The sequence below is a fragment of the Elgaria multicarinata genome, chromosome 14 (assembly GCF_023053635.1).
Source record: "Elgaria multicarinata webbii isolate HBS135686 ecotype San Diego chromosome 14, rElgMul1.1.pri, whole genome shotgun sequence".
Lineage (NCBI taxonomy): Eukaryota > Metazoa > Chordata > Lepidosauria > Squamata > Anguidae > Elgaria > Elgaria multicarinata.
The window spans coordinates 6,042,204-6,063,792 of NC_086184.1; the positions used below are offsets into that span (position 1 = coordinate 6,042,204).

The window sequence follows — 21,589 nt, forward strand, 5'->3', positions numbered from 1 at the left end:
TACGACTGATCTCCTCTGGCAGGCCTACCCAGTGGAATTTTAGGATGTTTTTAGGATGTTTTTAGGATGTTTTTAATAATGGGTACTATGTTTTTAATCAATTTTATGTATTTATATTTATTGTTGTTCCCTGCCTTGATCCAAATGGAGAGGCGGGTAAGAAATAAAATTATTATTATTATTATTATTATTATTATTATTATTATTATTATTATTATTATTATTCTGGAAGGCTGATACTTGTGTTTTGCTTTCTCAACACCTTAGCACACCATCTGCAACCCAACAGAAGCAATATGTGTGCATGGGTAAAAAGTGCCATGTGCCACCATGGATTTCTTTAATCTTTTGTGGCTGTAGAAGAAGCAAACTACTTTTAAGTACACATGGATATGCGTTGAAAACTATTGGGTGTTTCTCTTAATTGCCTGCAACTGCTATTTTTCCCTCTCTGAGTTTTGCCTTTGGCTATCCCATTTTCAGTCTATTCCAAGATAAAACATGGTTTGATCTACTTTAATGTGTTAACTCTGCTGCATGGAAGTTTCGTCAGCATTTAATTCCTGCTTTAATAGATTAGAGCCTCTATATCCACATAAGCTCTTAATATTTTTTTAAAAATAAAAATAAAAGTACACTACAGATATCGCCTTGACTTTGATAGAAAGCAAAAGAGTACAACACAAATTAGGACATTCATTCGAGAGTAGGAGGGGCTATCAAAGAGAGTGGCCATCCAGGGAGAAGGTCATATTTTATTATCTATGAAATTAAACACTGTGCTCCATCAATTCTTCAACAGCAGGTCTGTTTCCAAGGAGGGGTCGAGTATTGGGAAGGCCAAATGCAGTCAAAACAAAATGAATCCATGTCTTAAGCTAAAAGGTCAGCTCAAATATTCCGTGGCTAATTGTGGTGGTGGATTTGGAAGGGCCCATAGCTCTATGGTAGAGCACATCATATATATACCCTGTGGGGAAGAAGATGCGAGGGAAACTGGAGCAGGCAGGCACCATCGGGGCCTGCTTCAGTTGGACCCCCTCCCCTACAGGGCTAACATCTTCACCTTGTGGGGAAGAAGGAGTTCTTGGTTTGCCCCTCCATTGGGAGATGAGAGGACGGAGCAGGGCCTTCCCACCAGCCTAAACAGTCTCCTTAATTTCTTTTTATTTTCTCCCTCTTCCCTCCCCATACACTTTTCCTTGTGTGTCATGTCTTTTTTAGAATGTAAGCCTGAGGGTAGGGACTGTCTTTTTTATTGATACATTGTAAGCCACTCTGAGAGCCTTTTGGCTGAGGTGCGGGATAAAAATACTATATATATATATATATATATATATATATATATATATATATACACACACACACACACACACACACACACACACACACACACACACACACTTCTAGGGTCAATCCCTGGCACCTTCAAATACTTAAAAGGTTGTCACACAGAGGAGGGCCAGGATCTCTTCTCGATCATCCCAGACTGCAGGACACGTAATAACAGTAGGGTGACAATATTTGGGAAACTCAAAAAGAGGACACCTATTGTGTGTGTGGGGAAGCAGCTTTCTGAGTCCTGCAGAAAGTATGTTATTCCCCCGCCACCTTAAAGAACCCGATTGGAGTGGAAGAGGGGAAAGGATTTCATTCTGCACCACCACCATCCACTCCAATTGGGGCCTTTTCTATAATGTCCACGAATGACCCACTTTCCCCTTTAAGACCTCAATTGGAGCTCGAGGTGGGGGAATGATGTGCCTCAAGAAAGCATGTCATTCCCTCCTGCCATGCTAATAGCAGCCTTAAAGAGGAAGGTGTGTCATTCCAGGACATTATTGGAAATTATAGAAAATCCCCCCTGACACCATGGAAAGAGCAAAAACCAGGACAAATCCGGGGAAATCCTGACAGTTGGTCACCCTAAATAAGAGGCTCAAGTTAAAGGAAGCCAGATTCCGGCTGGACATCAGGAAAAACTTCCTGACTGTTACAGCAGTATGACAATGGAACCAGTTACCTAGGGAGGTTGTGGGCTCTCCCACACTAGAGGCCTTCAAGAGGCAGCTGGACAACCATCTGTCAGGGATGCTTCAAGGTGGATTCCTGCATTAAGCAGGGAGTTGGACTCCATGGCCTTATAGGCCCCTTCCAACTCTACTATTCTATGATTCTATGATTCCGTGATAAGGAAAGATGCCCCCTTACTATCCTGGAGATATGCTGATAAGTCAATGTAGACCATACCAGGAAACTGGCCCATGTCTAGAGATGGTCAGATTCACCTGTGTCCACTGAGTGCAGGCACTTGCCAAGTTGCTACTACCATCTGCCTCTGGTTGCTGGGCCACACAAGCCCTGGAAGGTTTGATGAGCAATCTGAGAGTGCCTCACTGCTGCCTGCTCATCCCATCGGGGCTCCAGAAGTTGTGTCCATCTAATGTGGCAGAACAGGGCCATCTGCACAACATCAGAGGCATAAAGGTCCCAGCTCACCGTCCTCTCCACCCAATGGAGTGGCACTTTACCACTTCCAACATCTTTGGCCAACCCTTGGCCACCTTTAGGATTGCAGCTGAAGTTAGCATTCAGATTTTATGGATGGTTGGCACTGCTCTTCCTCAGAGCAGTCGCAAAGCAATTCCAATCGATGTTTTTTTCCCAGTTAATTTAACCTTCCTTCAGAGTTTTAGGAATGATTCTGAACTTGCATTCGATTACTCAAGTGTCAGCCTACATGTATTTCGTAGCTCATTGGGGACATAATAATCTTGAGAAAATTAGGCATTAGTGTTGGTTGACTAGGAAAAGTGGTGGTGGAATCAATTTTGTTGCGTTAAATGCAAAAGGTTGGCCACAAATTTACACAGATCAACAGTATTATTTCAAAAAGACCTGAAGGAATGAAAATCAGCACACAGAATTGACTTATATGGATGCTGAAGAACACAGTAATAGTTCTTGGGTTTTTTAGAGTCTGTGAACCCTTACAAGGTATCAGCTTGCTGCTGGTTTCAACAATTGTAGGTTAAGCTACATTGCTATTCATATTCAAAATGGCACATTTTGTAGCTTGAAGGCAAGTAGCTGGAAGCTGGTCATTCATTCCTTGAAGTGTTTGTATTTGTAGCTTGCATATAGTAGAAAAACTGTGAAGCTACAGGATATGGTCCTTCAGGTTCCATGTGATGGCAAATGATATTACATGTGTACAAATTCACCCCAAATGTATATTTACATGCTTTAGCCTATGGGGCAAATGCACTTCCTTGGCCAGCTTATGTGTGTGTTTCTATGACAAAATTTGTGCAAAATTCCCGAACTTCAGGAAAATGATCTGCAAATCCAAGGACTCTGCCAAACAGGGAAAAAGATGGTCCACTGCAGAATCCGAACTCATTTGGTTCCATTGTGGATTTCTCCTACATTCCTAGCCCCCACTCCAACAAGAGTCCATAATTGCTCCCTGAGACCTTCAGAAGAGACTTTGTTGGTCATTCTGTGAACAATAGAACCTTGCCAGCTAATAGCACATAATCAGGGCTTCTCAATAGTGGCAACCACCCTCTGGAATACCCTCCCATGAGTGGGTCAAGAGAGAAACTGTGGCAGCCTTCAAACTTGAAAGCATATTTGTTTACACAGACTTTCCTCAAGTGATAAAGAACTACAATGCTGTATGGCTGTTTCTACACCTGCCTTTTTTCCAGGGATTGTCCCAGGATCATCCCTGTGCATGCAAATGACACACAGGGGATCCCGGGAGCAGGCTGGGACAATCCCTCCATTTTCCTGGGATAATCCTTAGGCACAGAAAGGGCATCTGTGTGTCTATTGTGCTATATATGCACTGTACTGTGTTGTGATTAGACATCTCATTACCTTAAGCAGCCTAGAACTATTGGGTTAGGTCCATTTTATGCAGGATCAACTGCACTGAAATCCCATGTCCATCAACCTGCTGCCTGACACAGCAGCCCCCCCCCATCCCCCTGAAAATGCCACACAGAGATTCAGGACAACAGCCCCCCCCCCGCTGAATGGAGTGAGCTGTGGAGTTGGGGGCATCAACTCCATAGGCATCAGTGCCATAGGCATCAGCACTTTGATCTGTAGTTCACTTGTATTTGTAATTACTCATAATATCCCAACATAGCCTTGCATTAGGGCATTATGGTGGCATTCCAGCTGCTCACTTGATAAGGCTTGGCTCTATAGATGGAATAGGCAGAAGGGACCAAGGTGAGTTGCCACCAGTAGTATGCTCTCCTGGGGTTGCCTGGGGATGCCAGATCCTGGCACCAGGTCTGGGGTTCACATAATAGTGCCAGCACAGCAAATCACCCCAGGTGATTCAAGGAAGTTAGGGGGGAACCTCTCGTGCAAGCACTGAGTCATTACTGACCCTTGGAGGGACACCAGCTTTCGCTGATGTTTTCTTGGCAGGCCTTATAGCGGGGTGGTTTGCCGTTGCCTTCCCCGGCCTTTATTACCTTTCCCCCAGCTAACTGGGTACTCATTTTACTGACCTCAGGAGGGTGGAAGGCTGAGTCGACCCGAGCCAACTGCCTGAAACCAGCTTCCGCTGGGATCGAACTCAGGCCATGGGGAGAGTTTCAGCTGCAGAAACTGCTGCTTTACCACTCTGCGCCACACGAGGCTCTCAAGGAAGCTAACCAAGCTATAAGCTGAAGCAATAAATAAATAAATAAATAATTCCTCTGTCCTTTCTTCCAATACTGCAGGCTCAGCTGCTCCAGCGGCTTTCAGGCACTTAGCCATTGTTCTGAAAATGTGTCCGCAGTAATGCCAGTGTTATGCACATAGCTTTGCCAACATAAACTTACGGAACTAATCATATTATGGTTAACAGACACACTATACAAAAGATGCATTCTCCAAGACCAACACACACAGGTTGAGGAATAAGTTCAGTGGCATATGCGAACGCACGAGCACACACACATTTTAAAAAGAAAAGCACTATCTCCCACAGAAATACATTTATGAATATCCAACTAAATCACCATGACAGAAGGTTACTCCCCCTCCCTGTTTTGCATTTGAAAGCCATATTCTTGTCAAAACCTCACAAACATTCCCCATATTGATTTATTATTTATTTGTGCAATATATGTAAAATTACCTTCTTAAAAAAGAGCATTTTACAATTCCTCACTGCAGCTAAACCAGCTGCATCTCTGAGAAGAGTAAGCATATTAGCTTTATTAACATTACGTACAAAGCCTTTATTTATTTTGTGCCTTTCAGCTGTGCAGGAGAACTCCGCGTTTTCTTCCCCGCCCGTCACAAATCTCTCTTTTTAACGTGCGACAAAAGTAACTTGCAATGAGTTTTCAGAACATCCTTTTAATTTAGATTATGTGCAACAGAAGGAACTTTAATCCACATAATATGTTAAAAATATTGCATTTTAACAAGGGCTTTTAATTGTCTTTTCATTTTAATTGCCATTACATGTTCAATGTGATAGAATCTGGGATGCTGAGGATGAGATAATTATTGGTGCTGTGGTGCCAAGTGCTTTATATATGCTCCGAATTTGGAGGAGGGCAAACAGAATTAATTCTGCTAACACTGAAACAACCAACTTCCTGAGGGTGTGACTGTAAGTGTTTAATTACTACTAGGAATAAAACGTTTCCAAGGGAGGATGGCTCTCTCTCCATCAAAGGGCATGTCTAGACCAGGCGATATCCCAGGGATCGCCCCGGGATCATCCCTGTGCATCCACATATTTATTTATTTATTTATTTATTTGTTACATTTCTATACCGCCCAATAGCCGGAGCTCTCTGGGCGGTTCATGACACACAGGGGATCCTGGAGCCAGGGAGGAATGATCCCTCCATTTTCCCTTGGATAGCCAAGATGGCTTTATGTAATCCCAACTTTTCCTGCAGTCTCAGGTTCGTCCTGAGACTGCGGGACGTGTGGTCAGCCATCTCAGTTTCTTCAAACTGGGCATGGGGCACAGAGCTCTTGAAGAGCTCCGTGTCCATCGGGAGCAGGAGGGAGGGAAATGGGATATTTTTTAAAAAAACAACTAACCTTTTCAATGGAGCGCTCGTCTGCTCATTTCCCTCTGAGCTTAACTGCAATTCTCCCACAGTAGCTGAGAGAAAATGAATTTCCCCAACAACAATATATTGTTCACCATTTCAATGCAAAGTCTTTTGGGTTGACTTGGTCCTGAACGGGTAATTAAGACTCATTGACTGAGTTCACGCAACATGCTAACCCACACTCAGTTATCCTTTAGAATTCACACTTCTCCATAAAAAAATTCAGTCGACTTATAAAAAATGCATACAAAACTATGTACATGAAAAAGTAACATTCAAAATGCATTATATTAGGAAAATTGCTTGCAAAAATGTGCATATTCAGCAAAAATGCCTAAAATATGCATGTATTGGGAGAAAGGTGTACAAAAATGCATACATTTTTAATGCAAACTTTTAAAAAAATCCAAGCTTAGGACGAACCAAATTTGGCACTGAAGAAGTTCTCAGAGATTGAGAGGACCTGACTTAAGACTGGAAAAATGAGAAATAGAGAATCCAAAACTGATAAGATTTGTCAATCCTTAACTGAGATGGACAATCCCATCTAACCCCATTTTAAAGCCATATAAGCTAGTACCATCACCTAGCAAATGCCATAAATTAATTGTGCATTGTGTAAAGAAGCACCCTTTTCTGTCTTTTACTGTATTGATGGCCAGTTCTTCACAATTTCAATCTTGGTTGCTCTTCATTTAAGCATAGACACTACCTTATACTGCCTCCTGCAAATCATCTATAATCTAGCACAGTGTTATTTACTGGTAGCAGATCACCAAGAACTCATTCAGAAGTCTTTTCCAGCACCTGACACCTGAAATCCTTTTGACTGGAGACATCAGGGATTCAACTTGGGACCTTCTTCATGTACTCTAGTGCTGAGTACTTGGTTGCACTGAACCTGCTCACAGTTTGTTGCACTTGCTAAAGTTAGTCATTGGAAGCCAGGGAGACTAATAGAGGTACATGATAGTTGAATGTAGATCCTTTTGCTATGCAATGCTTGTTTTTAAATCACACCTTGCCTTTTCATTATAAGCAGAGGCCAGATGGCCACCCATCAGGCATGACGTAGCTGCAGATTTCCTATGCCAGAGGGTTGGAATAGCTTTCCTTTGAGGTACCTACCATGATTCTATAGGAATTGATTGTTGTAAGCATAATTTGCCCATTAAGCAATGATTCTCCAGGAAAATGTCAAGTACCATTGATGGGATGAAGAACAATCCATCCCATCCCCTGCCAACCATCCCATTTCTCCTTTGAGCAATTGCTATTACTCACCACTGTCTATTGCCAGGAAGTATGCAGTGTACACATTGTTGAAAACAAATGGCGATTCACGATCAAGGATACCCGTGGTGCGAATGGTACCATTTCGTGGGTTAATTTCCAACCAGTCTGCTGGATCTTTGTCAATGGAGTACCTGCAAAAACACAGAGCAATCAACAATGAATTGGGTGTGAGTTCAACTAAAACAGAACTTCTCTGTGCTGTGAGGTTCACATTTTGGATCACAATTCAGTTCAACAAGGAGGAGGGGCCTCATCCCCCTCCAGGAGTATACTAGATGCATTTCTGAATTATGTAATCCTTGGTGACCATGTAATAATTAGCATTTGCAATAAAAAAGGTTGGCAACCCCCATCAACAAACCATTGAGAAAGGCAGACATTAAAGATGAGCACTTAACAAAGGATCTCTTCTTGATCTTCCCAGAGTGCAGGACACGGAATAACAGGCTCAAGTTAAAGGAAGTCAGATTCCGGCTGGACATCAGGAAAACTTCCTGACTATTAGAGCAGTACGGCAATGGAACCAGTTACCTAGGGAAGTGGTGGGCTCTCCCACACTAGAGGCCTTCAAGAGGCAGCTGGACAATTTATTTATTTATTTATTTATTTATTACATTTTTATACCGCCCAATAGCCGAAGCTCTCTGGGCGGTTCACAAAAATTGACAACCATCTGTCAGGGATGCTTTGAGCAGGGAGTTGGACTCAACAGCCTTAAAGGCCCCTTCCAACTCTGCTATTCTATGATTCTATGACTCCATTATACACAATGGTAAGATTACATCAAATGGATAAAAAGTATTCTGCAAGATGTTGGAGAGGATGTCAGGAAAAAGGCACATACTTCCATATGTGGTGGACTTGTTAAGCTATTCAGAAGTTTTGGCAAATAGTGTTTAAAGAAATAAATGAAATAATGGGATGGAAGCTAAAGACAGGGCCAAGGATAGCTTTGTTATCAATATATGAAGAGGTTAAATGTACGCAAAATAGTAAAGAACTAATAACTAATTTACTAACAGCAGCCAGATTAGTAAATGCCAGGAATTGGAAGGAACAAAGGGATTATCAATTAGAAGAATAGTATGAAGGAGTCGGGGATATAGCTATTAATGACAGGCTCACGAGTAGTATTAAAGTTAAGAAAGGAGTGATGAAGCGAAATGATTTTGAAGAGATATGGAGACCATTTGTTAAATTTGTATTAGGGAAAGGGAAAGGGAGTAAACCGTCACAGGATACTTTACAATTTTGGAAAGGAGAATAAGGGTCCCAGGGGGTGGGGTGCACTATATATGATTATATTACTTTATTAACTTTCTTTATTTTTATTATTGTGGGATATTGTGTTGAAGTAGTGTGATTATTGTATGTGTTTGAATTAATAAAAATAAAAATTATTTTTTAAAAAGGTACATAATGGTAAACATTTCACAATGATAAAGTCAACTAAGGGTCAATTCAGACACAGACATACACTTAATTGACATCTAGACAATCAATCTATCCATCAAACACTTATTCTCTAAAATGGGGATATGACACATATCCAATGCTGGCAGCAATGATGGTTGACAATTCTGGTGCATGTGTGATGCATGACACTTATTCTGACAGATACTGCCTGCATTTCAGTGCATCTGAACACCTCGTTATCTCCCATGGTTGACACTGTTTGCACAATCTAATACAGAGTATTATTACCAGTTGCCATGAATAGTAGGTTAGACCAAATGGAGACCCAGGCCACAGCTAGACCTAAGGTTTATCCTGGGATCATCCAGGGTTTGCCCCTGCCTGAGCACTGGATCCCCTGTGTGTCACCCTGGATGATCCAGGGAGAAACCTTAGGTCTAGCTATGGCCCCAATAAATGCAAAGGAGAGACACCCATTGATTTAAACAAAAGCAGCAAGATTGATTGCGTAGAACATGCATATTCCCAACGGGCAGAATTGTTCTTTCCTCAGAGTTTCCTCTTCTGCTATACATACCACAGTCTTACTGACTGCATTGCTCATACCAGCCCCAAATGTGTAGATTTTGATCTTTCCATATAAAACAAAAGAAATCAAGCCACTGGCTCAATATAGCAGATACAATCTTGACTCTCAGTTTGTCATTCTAGTAGAACATGGATCTAGTTATCTGGAATGAACTGAGGCCTTCAAACGTCAGGCTTTTTTCCTTTCAAAAAAGCAAGAAAAAAATAGCAAAAAAGCAACCCAAATGAAACACACAATCTTTATATCTATCTATCTACACACATACACACACATACAGAAAGAGAGAAAGAGAAAATAATAATCAATTCATAAAGCCACAGCAGGCCTAACCAGTTATAAATGCCCAGATGAACAAATAGACTTTAGTCTGGCATTAAAATGATAGTAAAGTTGGCACCATTTATGCCTCTTGGGGAAGGGCGTTCCAAAGTCCATGTGTCACTGCACAGAAGGCCCTATCTTGTCTGACCACTTGATGTATTCCCCCCAGTGGTGGGACATTAAGATGGTCTTCCTCTAATAGCATGAACATGCTGCTTCAGGAAAGTGTGTTCTTTCATATACTTGGATCTGAGTAATTAAAGGCTTTATATATCAGCACCAGCACTTTGAATTTGGTCCATAAACAGATAAATGTGTTATCTATCGCAATACCCCCATTCTTTTCAATATCTCATTGGTACAAATGAGAATGTTTCTATTGGCATCTGAGGAACTATTTTGGTCCATTGGGAAAGGGCAAAGAACATAACCAGTGTAAGCACTAATGAATAGTGAATGATACAGTCCATCAACTTTGCCTGTACCTCTGCTTTAATAACCATTTAAGCATCAATCAATAGATTTATCTTCCATGAAAATGCGTTGTTAGGACAATAACAATGCTCTTAATTATTTCATATAATTCCTTTGCTTCTTGGGGCAGGGGGATTATTATTATTATTATTATTATCATTATTATTATTATTATTAAGAACTCTGAAACAAAGGTATACATCAAAACCTAAGAAAGTGGCGCCAAACCTATTTCCAGGAAGAACATTCTCAATTAATCCAAATCAGTGGGATGGAGTTGGGGAATCAACACTCCAAGTTATCGACATGAGAGAAATAAGAGATTCTAAGAGATGGTAGTATTTTTTTCAGATTGCACTGCAAAGCATTGTACTAAAAAGCATTCTATTACACAAGGTGTAATTTGACAAAGATATATATATATATATATATATTCTCTCAAATTGTACTCATTGTAAGTGTATAATGCTGCCTAACTAACGTGATTGTACTTTGTTGGTTCCTTTTCAAAATGCAAATGAAGGTTCTCCTAGCAGAAGAATAAAAATAAGTAACCGTGAAGAATAAAATCATAGCAACACCACATGCAATAATGTAATGGGAAGGGAGGGGTTCAACCAATTATGTCAGACACATAATTGTCCCAGTCCACAATCCTGTGTATCTTCCAATGGGTACACTATTTTCTCATTGGCTGCAAAAGTTATCTTCTAATATATGAATATATATCAAATTGACTCACGCTATTCATAACACTAGAGCCTCGTGTGGCGCAGAGCAGTAAAACAGCAGTTTCTGCAGCTGAAACTCTCCCCACGGCCTGAATTCAATCCCAGTGGAAGCTCGTTTCAGGCAGCCGGCTCAGGTCTTACTCAGCCTTCCATCCTCCCGAGGTTGGTAAAATGAGTACCCAGCTAGCTGGGGGAAAGGGAATAATGGCTGGGGAAGGCAAGGGCAAACCACCCCGCTATAAGGCCTGTCAAGAAAACGTCAACGAAAGCTGGCGTCCCTCCAAGAATCAGTAATGACTCAGTGCTTGCACGAGAGGTTCCTTTCCTTTTTTCATTCATAACACTGGACCTTCCATCCTAGTACCATCTATTCTGGGTGGCACTGGCTCTCTTGAACCTCAGGCTGAGGTCCTTCCCAGCCTTGCTACCCTTAACTCTTGTAAGAGCATAAGAAAAACCATGCTGGATTAGACCAATGGTCCATCTGATCCAGCATTCTGTTCATGCAAATGGACAAACAGCTCTCCATAGGAAACCCATAATTTATCAATAAGGTTGAGAACTTAATCTTCAGTACCACTATGGTCATAGCTAGACCTAAGGTTTATCCCTGGATCGTCCAGGGGTCAAACCTGTTCATCTAGGTGACACACAGGGGATCCAGTGCTCAGGCAGGGGCGAACCCTGGATGATCCCAGGATAAACCTTAGGTCTAGCTGTGGCCTATTTATTTATAGTTGGCCTTGATATTTTTAGCAATATGCTCTTCAAAATGAGATATACAGTATTGATGTCTGCTTGCATCTCCTTTGTGTAAATTCGTGCTCCCTTTTTGTTTTCCTGACCAGTTCCCTCATTTTTTTAAAGTCAGATGTGACTGTGTTGGACGTCTTTTCCCACTTAAAAATATTTTTAAACTGATAATACTGTGGTTACTATTTCAAATTGGTTTGACAATACTCAATCCTGGGTGGTACCATTTAGGATTAAATCTAGGGTCGCTTCCCTCTGGACAGTTCCATGACCAACCATTCTAGGACACCGACATTTAAGGCATCAAAAAAAAAAATTAACCTCTTTGTTGCGACAGGAACATGCATTTATCAAGTCAATATAGGGTTAAATGAAGTCACCCAATATTGCAATATTTTATCATTTGGATGCCTATCTCAAGGTCACCCTGAATGTTCTATTCTGGCCATTGTTAGTACTAAATTCCTTTTTGAGTTCAGTTTTGAGTTCGCCCTCAGCGGTTCAGTGTAGGAGTCTGCCCCTTGTAAGTTTTGTGACCTACTTGTCTCTATGTCCTCTTCAACGCACAGAGCAACACCACCTGCTGTATTTCCTTCCCTGTCCTTCCGATACAGTTTATAGCTGGATATTCTTTCCATTCGACTAGGTTGCCATTATGCCAGTTAAATTTTCTTTAAATCCAGGCACTCCAACTCTCCCATTTTGGCTCGGACACTCCTAGCATCAGCATAGGAACACCTATACATGATGTCTCTCTCCAGATAGGATTGCTCTTTAAAGTACATGGATGTGAAATGTGACTGTCCCGAAAATACTTAAAAGTACTCAACTTTGAGAAGATACTGGAAGAATAAGGCTCCTTCTAGGGAACAGAATACATGTGCATTATTATTTCTTTGTACTATGGTTACTCTACCCAGGAACAGCATGTATAATGAGGAACATTCCTCGACCTCAGTTCCTTGTCCGTAAAATGGCAGTCACATTCTTCTGCCCCAAGGGATTCTTGCAAATATGAGCAGGATGACATTTCAAAAGCTCTGTGAATGGTGAATGTGTTATATTAATGTTGCATAATAATTTTGGCATCCCAGGGAGGAAAAAAAGAAGAACCTGTGCACATTTCCATTCTTTGCCGTCGATGGAAAGATAATTCTTGTAGTCTAATATACTTGTCGACACTATCAGCATCCACTTATGTTCCGTCTGTCAAACCTATCCTGTTTAATTTTCTTTGTGTGATTGAACAGCTGCATTGCCAATCCCAAGGGATTTCATTTTAAAGTTTAAGACGTCTTTAAGCAACAAAAGGAAACTAAGCTCTTCTGTAATTCTGGGGACATTTTAATTGGTTTCCACTGATTATAATAATAATAATAATAATAATAATAATAATAATAATAATAATTTCTAATCCGCCTCTCCATTCTGATCGAGGCAGGGAAAAACAACAAGTATAAAATATTAATCAAAACACAGTTTACATTGTTAAAACTTCCTAAAAAAAACATACTAAAAACATACTATAAGCATCCTAAAATTCCACTGGATAGGCCTGCCGGAAGTGATTAGTCTTCATGGCTGTCTTAAACTCAGAGAGAGTATTAAGCTGATGAATCTCCTCCTGCAGGCCATTCCACAGTCTGGGAGCAGCAGAGGAAAAGGTCCTCTGGGTAATACCTGTCAGTCTAGTTTTGGCTGGCTGAAGGAAGTTCTTCCCAGAGGACCTGAGTGTGTGGGATGGATTGTATGGGAGAAGGTGATCCCGCAGGTATCCGGTACCCAAACCATAAATAGAGTATATTTTACTTATTTATTTGTTACTGATATCTGATGTTCCACAAATTGAACTCTTTTTTTCATCCCTGACCACCGCCCCATATGCAGACCAATAAAGGAATATCCATCCTGTCCCTGCCTGCTTGGCCATCCAGGGCAAGACATCTCGGTACGTGTGAAACCACGGACTCATGTTCCCGCCCACTGCCAGCAACACCCATATTGTTGCATTCTAGTCTATAAAATTTGGTATTTGTATCCCACCCCAGGAGGTTTGCTGTCGTTTGACCCTTGTTTTGATTCTAGGGGTTCCGTAGTTCTATAAGCATTTATTAATTTCTGCCTGCAGTTTTTTTTTTCAAAGTCTTCTGCAGAATCTTGATGGGAAGTGAGAGAAATAAAAATATCATTTTGGGGGAGGTCCCTCATTTCTATGACTGCCACTTGTCCTAGCCACAAGACTGGGAACTCTGCCCTTCTGCTGGTGTCCTACTTGGCTTTCTCTAACGCAGGCATAAAGGTGTCTCCTAGTCCCAGCGGGTTCTCAATATCATCTGAGAAGTGTAATAATATTGTGGTTTGTTTTATATCTTGAATTGAATTTGATGGTTTTAATTTTTGTGAACTGCCTGTTGGGCAGTATAGAAATGCAATAAATAAATAATAAATATGATTTTATTTATTAATTATTTATAAATTATGATTTTATTAGAATGTAAGCCTATGCGGCAGGGTCTTGCTATTTACTGTTTTACTCTGTACAGCACCATGTACATTGATGGTGCTATATAAATAATAATAATAATAATAATAATAATAATAATAATAATAAATAAATAAATAAATGTGTCCAAGGTAGCATACAACAATCCAAGAAAAATAGTACATAACAACATATATGGTGATAAATCTATATTAAAACATTAAAACAACTTTAGAAACACTATTCACAACTTAAAAGGCCAAGTTAAAGAGATGAGAATTAATACTTTTCTGAAAGGTTGAGAATGTAGGAATTGCTCTTAAAAGGAGAGCATGCCAGATTTTGGGAGCGATGAAGGCAAATGCTCTTTCATGGATGCCTGCAAGTGTGTTCATCTTCAAAACGCCCTCCCTGTAGATCTTAATAACTGGACAAGTTCATAGTGAGGTGCACACCCACACCCCACCTTGGGAGTGCGTCATAAAGTAAATAGACAATAAAAAGTAGGCAATATTCATTTCAAAGGGTTGTTTACAAGCTGCATTTCAATGTAGAATTACTAGTTTTCCCCCCTGTTTTGGTGGGGAAAATGCCCTCCTTTATTGTTTTACAAGCTGGAAATAGACCATTATGGTAAACTGAAGCCATTTCTAGCAGGATTGAGGGGAGACGTGATAACACTCTTCAAATACTTAAAAGGTTGTCACACAGAGGAGGGCCAGGATCTCTTCTCGATCCTCCCAGAGTGCAGGACACGGAATAACGGGCTCAAGTTACAGGAAGACATCAGGAAAAACTTCCTGACTGTTAGAGCAGTACGACAATGGAACCAGTTACCTAGGGATGTTGTGGGCTCTCCCAGACTGGAGGCATTCAAGAGGCAGCTGGACAGCCATCTGTCAGGGATGCTTTAGGGTGGATTCCTGCATTGAGCAGGTGGTTGGACGTGATGGCCTTATAAGCCCCTTCCAACTCTACTATTCTATGATTCTATGATTCTATGAATAAAACAACTTCCAGATGAGACGTTTCTCATGCAACTACCCTGCCTCATTCATGGAATTTTACACAAGGTCCAGATGACATTGTCACCAGCCTTGTAACCTCCCATGTCTTCCCTCACATCTTCCATCCTCTACCAACCCTATATACATCAAACCCATTAAGAAAAAAAAGAAGAAGGAATAACTAAACAGTGTCTTTTGATAAGCAACCCTAGATGCTCTCCATCTGGAAGCACCTTGTGACTTTTGCTATTTTGAAATAACACAATAATTGCTTCTTCGCACTTGCTTCTGAGTTTCCCAATTCATTTATTGATTTGATTCAGCAGTGACGGCAGCAGCAGTAACATAAGGTTCTTGAACTACTAGATTATTGACTGCAAGATGGCAATATCCTTTCCTCGAACAGGGTTGGGTTTTTCAATCACATCCAAATCTTTCAAGGCAGCATTTAATCCAATTCCCCCTTGTGGTTTACTAAACAGATTCCGTATCGCATGTGTAATTTGCTACCATGCATTCCTTATTCTTTGTGTGTTGTATAAGGAAAAGATATGTTGATGCTTTTGAGTTAATAAAACTGGTACAATATGATTTTCTCAGTTTCCGTTGACAAAATGTGGGAGCTGCTGATAAGGCATACAATAGAAGTTTGCTTTCTGAAAGTCCATTACCAGTGAACAGTTCTGCAGGAGAGCGGTACAACTTCCCTACCCGCAAAAGCTTCTGCAAGCATCGCTTTCCAAAGTGCTTCGATGAGATGCCTCCCCGTTGGGATCCTTAAAAGGACACATCAAATCAAAGAATCAAAGTGACTCTGCAGAGCGTTCTTCTTTCTCTCTTCCTTGAGGGTCCACTTTTTCCTCTTTAATGCAAAGGCAGATATCCGGAGCCACTTTTTGTGTGCGTGTCCGAAACTACATACCAAGGAGAAGAGGGCATTTTCTACCGATTCAAAATCGAGCTTTTGGACAGACATCACTACCTGACCACTGTTGTGATTTCAGAGTCTGCAGCACAGCAGTTTTGAGATGGGCAAAGACACTGTGGATAAAGAATAAAGCAAGGGGGTGGGATGATAAATATGCAACTGGCTGAATCCTCACATTGGTTGTTTGTCTTTGTGTAAGTGATCTCCTCTTACCCTCAGCCTTTGTCTCGTTCTCTGAATAAACAAACACGGTGAGAGCAGTGGGGTTGTCAGAACCATTGAATTATACATTATTCCATCTGTTCACATTGCATAATCTTTTACTTTATGGTATAGGCTCATTTGCATCTTTTTTTGATTGGGTAATTTTACCAGGCATTTTCCTCCCATAATTATTAGCAATCCAAATATGTTCAGTCTGGGAACATCAATAAGGATGAAGGGTCAAGGTCAATGTGACAGGCAGCCATCTAAGTGTCTGCCCTGTAGACACATAAAGTTAGGGTGGGATGAATTCTAGACATGAAAAGGAGTGCTTGGGAAAGGTAGGGGTGTCAAAGAAATCCATCTGTGGGGTGGAATTCAATGGGGTCATCTGATGAAAAAGATTGGCGGGAGATTCAGGACAGATAAAAGGAAGGACTTCTTCAAATGGTGCATAATTAAACTATAGAATTCCATACCAGAAGACATAGTGATGCCCACTAGTTTGGACAGCTTTAAAAGGGGTTAGACACATTTCTGGAGGAGAAGGCTATCAAGGGCTCCTAGTCATGATGGTTATGTGCTACCTCCACAAGCAGAGACAGTAAGCACAGGTACACCAGTTTCTGGGGTGTGCTAGACTAGATGGTAGGGTGACCATATGGAAAGGAGGACAGGGCTCCTGTATCTTTAACAGTTGCATAGAAAAGGGAATTTCAGCAGGTATCATTTGTATATATGGAGAACCTGGTGAAATTCCCTCATCATCACAGCAGTTAAAGTGCCGTAGCTATACTAGTGACCAGATTTAAAAGAGGGCAGGGCTCCTGCAGCTTTAACTGTTGTGATGAAGAGGAAATTTCACCAGGTTTTCATATATACAAATGACACCTGCTGAATTTCCCTTTTCAATACAACTGTTAAAAATACAGGAGCCCTGTCCTCCTTTTCATATGGTCACCCTACTAGATGGACCCTTGGTCTGATCCACCAGGGCTCTTCTAATGTTCGTTTTCTTCTTACATGTTGGCACACTGGGAATACCTCTTTCTACTACACCCCATAAACTAGACTTTAAACACACAAAAAGTTCAAAATCCTAAGTGCCTACCAAAACTGCATTTTCTCCCTTTCATTTTTTTTAAGAGGTGGTAATAAATATATTGAAGAAACTTTCTTTGAACTAGAGCCAGCTGCACACATAAACAAATAAACTGGGGGAGTTTGTGTTTCAGAAAGGAATAGGAAAACCCTGAATTCTTAGCTCTGCTCTGCTTGCCCTCCACCTAATCCTCTACCCACATTTGGCTGTTCAAATGGGAAGCCATAAGCAGCTGGCTAGTTTTTTTCCATTAAATATTTGATGATACAAAATGCAGAAGCCTGCATGTGTTAGCAAAAGCCATGATAATATGTAAAATGTGCAGCAGGCCATAAAAACACTTCCTGGAGTGCAGAGAGATTTCAAAAGATACTGAATGAGGGGGGTTATTTTTATATTATTATTTTTTTATTTTCATTTTCATTCCCTCTCTCTTCCCAAGCGCTAGGCGGATTCTGAAATACAATAAATGCTAGAACTTAACCACACTGTTTGTTGTATAGAGCAATTCCCCCCCCCCCACTTTAAATTCACAATTGGGCCCTTTCAAACAGCTCATCACACGTCAACCTCTCCACCTGAGGAGGTTTCAATGATTAAGGGATGACAGTGTGTGTGTGTGTGTGTGTGTGTGTGTGTGTGTGTGTGTTTATTAAGGTGGCCAATTGTCCTATGTTACAGAGGACAGTCTTCTATTAGATGAGGATGGTCCTCTATCATAGAATCATAGAACAGCAGAGTTGGAAGGGGCCTACAAGGCCATCGAGTCCAACCTCCTGCTCAACGCAGGAATCCACCCTAAAGCATCCCCGACAGATGCTTGTCCAGCTGCCTCTTGAAGGCCTCTAGTGTGGGAGAGCCCACAACCTCCCTAGGTAACTGATTCCATTGTCGCACTGCTCTAACAGTCAGGAAGTTTTTCCTGATGTCCAGCTGGAATCTGGCTTCCTTTAACTTGAGCCCGTTATTCTGTGTCCTGCACTCTGGGAGGATCGAGAAGAGATCCTGGCCCTCCTCTGTGTGACAACCTTTTAAGTATTTGAAGAGTGCTATCATGTCTCCCCTCAATCTTCTCTTCTCCAGGCTAAACATGCCCAGTTCTTTCAGTCTCTCTTCATAGGGCTTTGTTTCCAGACCCCTGATCATCCTGGTTGCCCTCCTCTGAACACGCTCCAGCTTGTCTGCGTCCTTCTTGAATTGTGGAGCCCAGAACTGGACACAATACTCTAGATGAGGCCTAACACCTCACCTTATTTTGAGGTGTCCTCCATTTTAAGGGCTGCCCTGCCCAAGTCAAGTCAAAATTCTTTCAGAAGGAAGGGGCAAGGACCTTGAATTACCCATTAGAAGTTCATTTCCTGACTGCAGACTTAGCAGGCTCGTAATTCATGTTTTTAGTCTTCTTCACCATGGTGAAGTGTTTGTATTTTTATACAAATTAGACTTCTTTTTTCTAAATTTGCAGATATACAGATAAATCAGCAAATGCAAATGCTAGGTAAATGTTACCCTCTTTTCTGGTGACAAGTTTCCTCTTTTTTGGCAATACATATGAGGCTATCCTATCATTTTCTGGGGCCTAATCTGTTCTTCCTCCATGTACAAAGCCCTAAACAGCTTGGGACCGGGATACCTAAGAGAGCGCCTTCTTCTTTACCATCCTGCCCTATCACTGAAGTCATAGAAGAGCATGTTCCTGGTAGTTCCACATGGACCTGAGGCCTGTTTGGAATCTGCCAGGAGAAGAGCCTTTTGTGTGGTGGCCCCTTCTCTGTGAAACTCCCTGCCCCTGGAGGTCAGACAACTGCCAACACTAGTCTGCTTCTGGTGCATCCTGAAAACATCTCTGTTTAAGAAGGGTTCCCCAACTGACTAGCCACTGTTTTTTTCTAGCTCCTTTGTTTTTAAATTGCATAATTTTAATTTGCTTTCTTCATCTTCTTTCTTTTACTGTTTATACAGTAAACCACTCTGGAATATGTGTTAGATAATCGTGTGGTATATAACTACTGTAAATACTAATACTAATAATAGTTGCCACACAGTCTTCAAAGATGGGGGCGATCATCAGAGGGGGGGGGCTAGCAAATTTGAAATGTCAGGACAAAATAAGCCTATTAACAAGCAACCTTCTTGGAGAGTGGAGCTTTTCCCACCCCAGGAGGGCAGCCAGAGAAAGAATCAAAAGTAGCTCACACCTGTGAAGCAACAGGATTGCAGTAGGTTATCCGTTATGTCACTGCCAGAATTCAGGTTGGTCTCTGGGTGAAAATACTTTTGTAGCCATCGGCAGAACTGAAAATTTTACGGATGACATGGAATATCTGTGCTTTAATCAATGGACGAAGGATGCATGCCTTACAAAGGTGAACAGAATTGTTGTGTACATTTGGAAAAAAATAGGCATAAGAATATTCTTGCAAAAAATTCTTGCAAGCACACGAAGATAATCCTTCTCTAGGAGGTCCTGCCAAAGGAATTGAATTGAGTGATTACTGAAGAGGGCCTTTTCTGCTGTGGCACCTGGTTGTGGAATGAATTTTTCAAAGAGGCTTGCCTGGCGCCCACACTGTGCTCTTCTCATTGCCAGGTGAAGACCTTCCCCCCACCCCCAAGGTATTTTTGCTTTTCAGTTTCTGTTTTAAATCTCACATTATAGTTTAAATCTTCACCCTGCAGCTAGATTCTATTTGGTTATTGTTGTTATTATTCTGTAGTTTTAAACTTGAAATTTTTATATAGTATTTCATCATCCCAAAAGATGACCTTTTCTGCTGTGGCACCCTGATCCTAGAATGAGCTTCCCAAAGAGCTCACCTGGTGAAGACCTGACACGGGAAATAGTACAGGGTTTCACGTGTGCTGATTCCAATGCCAGGGCTTTATTTTCCCAGACATTTTATTCTTTCAGCTCCGTTGTTTTGAATCTGATATTGCATTTTAAATGCCTGCGTTGGTGCTAGGTTTTAGTCTGGTTTTACTTTTAAACCTGTAGTTTTAAACTTTTAAAATTCATATTGTAAACAATGGCATATTTTATGCTTTTAATTGTTGTGAACTGGCCAGAGAGCTTTGGCTGGTGAGTGGTATAGAATTCTAACACATAAACAAATAAGGATGTGGAATCACAACAGTGAGGATACCCCACTGAGAAGAGTGCCCAGAGAAGGTTGCCAAGTCAAAGTTTCAGGGGGAAGAGCAATGGGTGACTAAGAGCTAAACATGATTAAACTTGGAAAAGGTAGAAAATACAGTTAAGAGTTTGAAGAGGAACTGATGCTTGAAGTATATGCTGTTATTGGGGCTTGATTATACACAGGTGCAAGAGGGGAGCGTTCTACAGACTGAAGTGGGCAAAACAACCATCAAAACCCCAGATACTTTAAGGTGATTGTCAGCCAAGCTACGTGAGGTGTAGCTAACGAGTCTTAGATTGTTCTAACTAACAGGTGCCTTCACAGATGTGCCCCTATTGCCTGGGGTTTGCACTTGGCATGCAGTCATTGGTTCTTAAATTAGCACGGGAAGTTCCAGCGATAGAAGTTCTCCTGCCTAGCCCTACATCCAAGGGCTGACCCATTTATTTTAACAGAGTCTGCAAGTTCAAACATGCATTTAATTTCACTGGATGGATCTTTACCCTCCACTGAAAACCAAAACAAAACAGTGCCCAGGCATCCAGGCAAAAGTTGCTATGAATATGGTGGAAGGCATTACTGTGTTTTAAAGGTGCAATATGAAAACTTAGGAGAAGTCATTCTCCGTGGTGGCAACCTGACTTTTTAATGTCTTTCCTAAGGAAAAAGAAAAGGAAAGGAACCTCTCGTGCAAGCACTGAGTCATTACTGACTCTTGGAGGAACACCAGCTTTTGCTGATGTTTTCTTGGCAGGCCTTATAGCGGGGTGGTTTGCCGTTGCCTTCCCCGGCCATGATTACCTTTCCCCCAGCTAATTGGGTACTCATTTTACCTACCTCGGGAGGATGGAAGGCTGAGTCGACCCGAGCGGGCTGCCTGAAACCAGCTTCCACTGGGATTGAACTCAGGCCGTGGGGAGAGTTTAAGCTGCAGAAACTGCTGCTTTACCGCTCTGCACCACAAGAGGTATGTAATTTACTATCTTTGGGGCCCCAGGATTTTACCAAAGCATCGTGATTTCTATAACATCTCCCTCTGCCTTTTTAAGTGAAATTGTAA

The 21,589-nt window shown here is 41.3% G+C and overlaps 1 protein-coding gene across 1 annotated transcript in view; it reads right to left on the reverse strand.

The window, feature by feature from the left end:
* The window catches only part of CDH13 (cadherin 13), a 694,106-nt gene that overhangs the window by 25,857 nt on the left and 646,660 nt on the right, over positions 1–21,589 (reverse strand). The window contains exon 11 of the mRNA XM_063141045.1: positions 7,374–7,516. Coding sequence (XP_062997115.1) covers positions 7,374–7,516 — 143 coding nt within the window. The remainder of the gene's footprint in view (positions 1–7,373; positions 7,517–21,589) is intronic.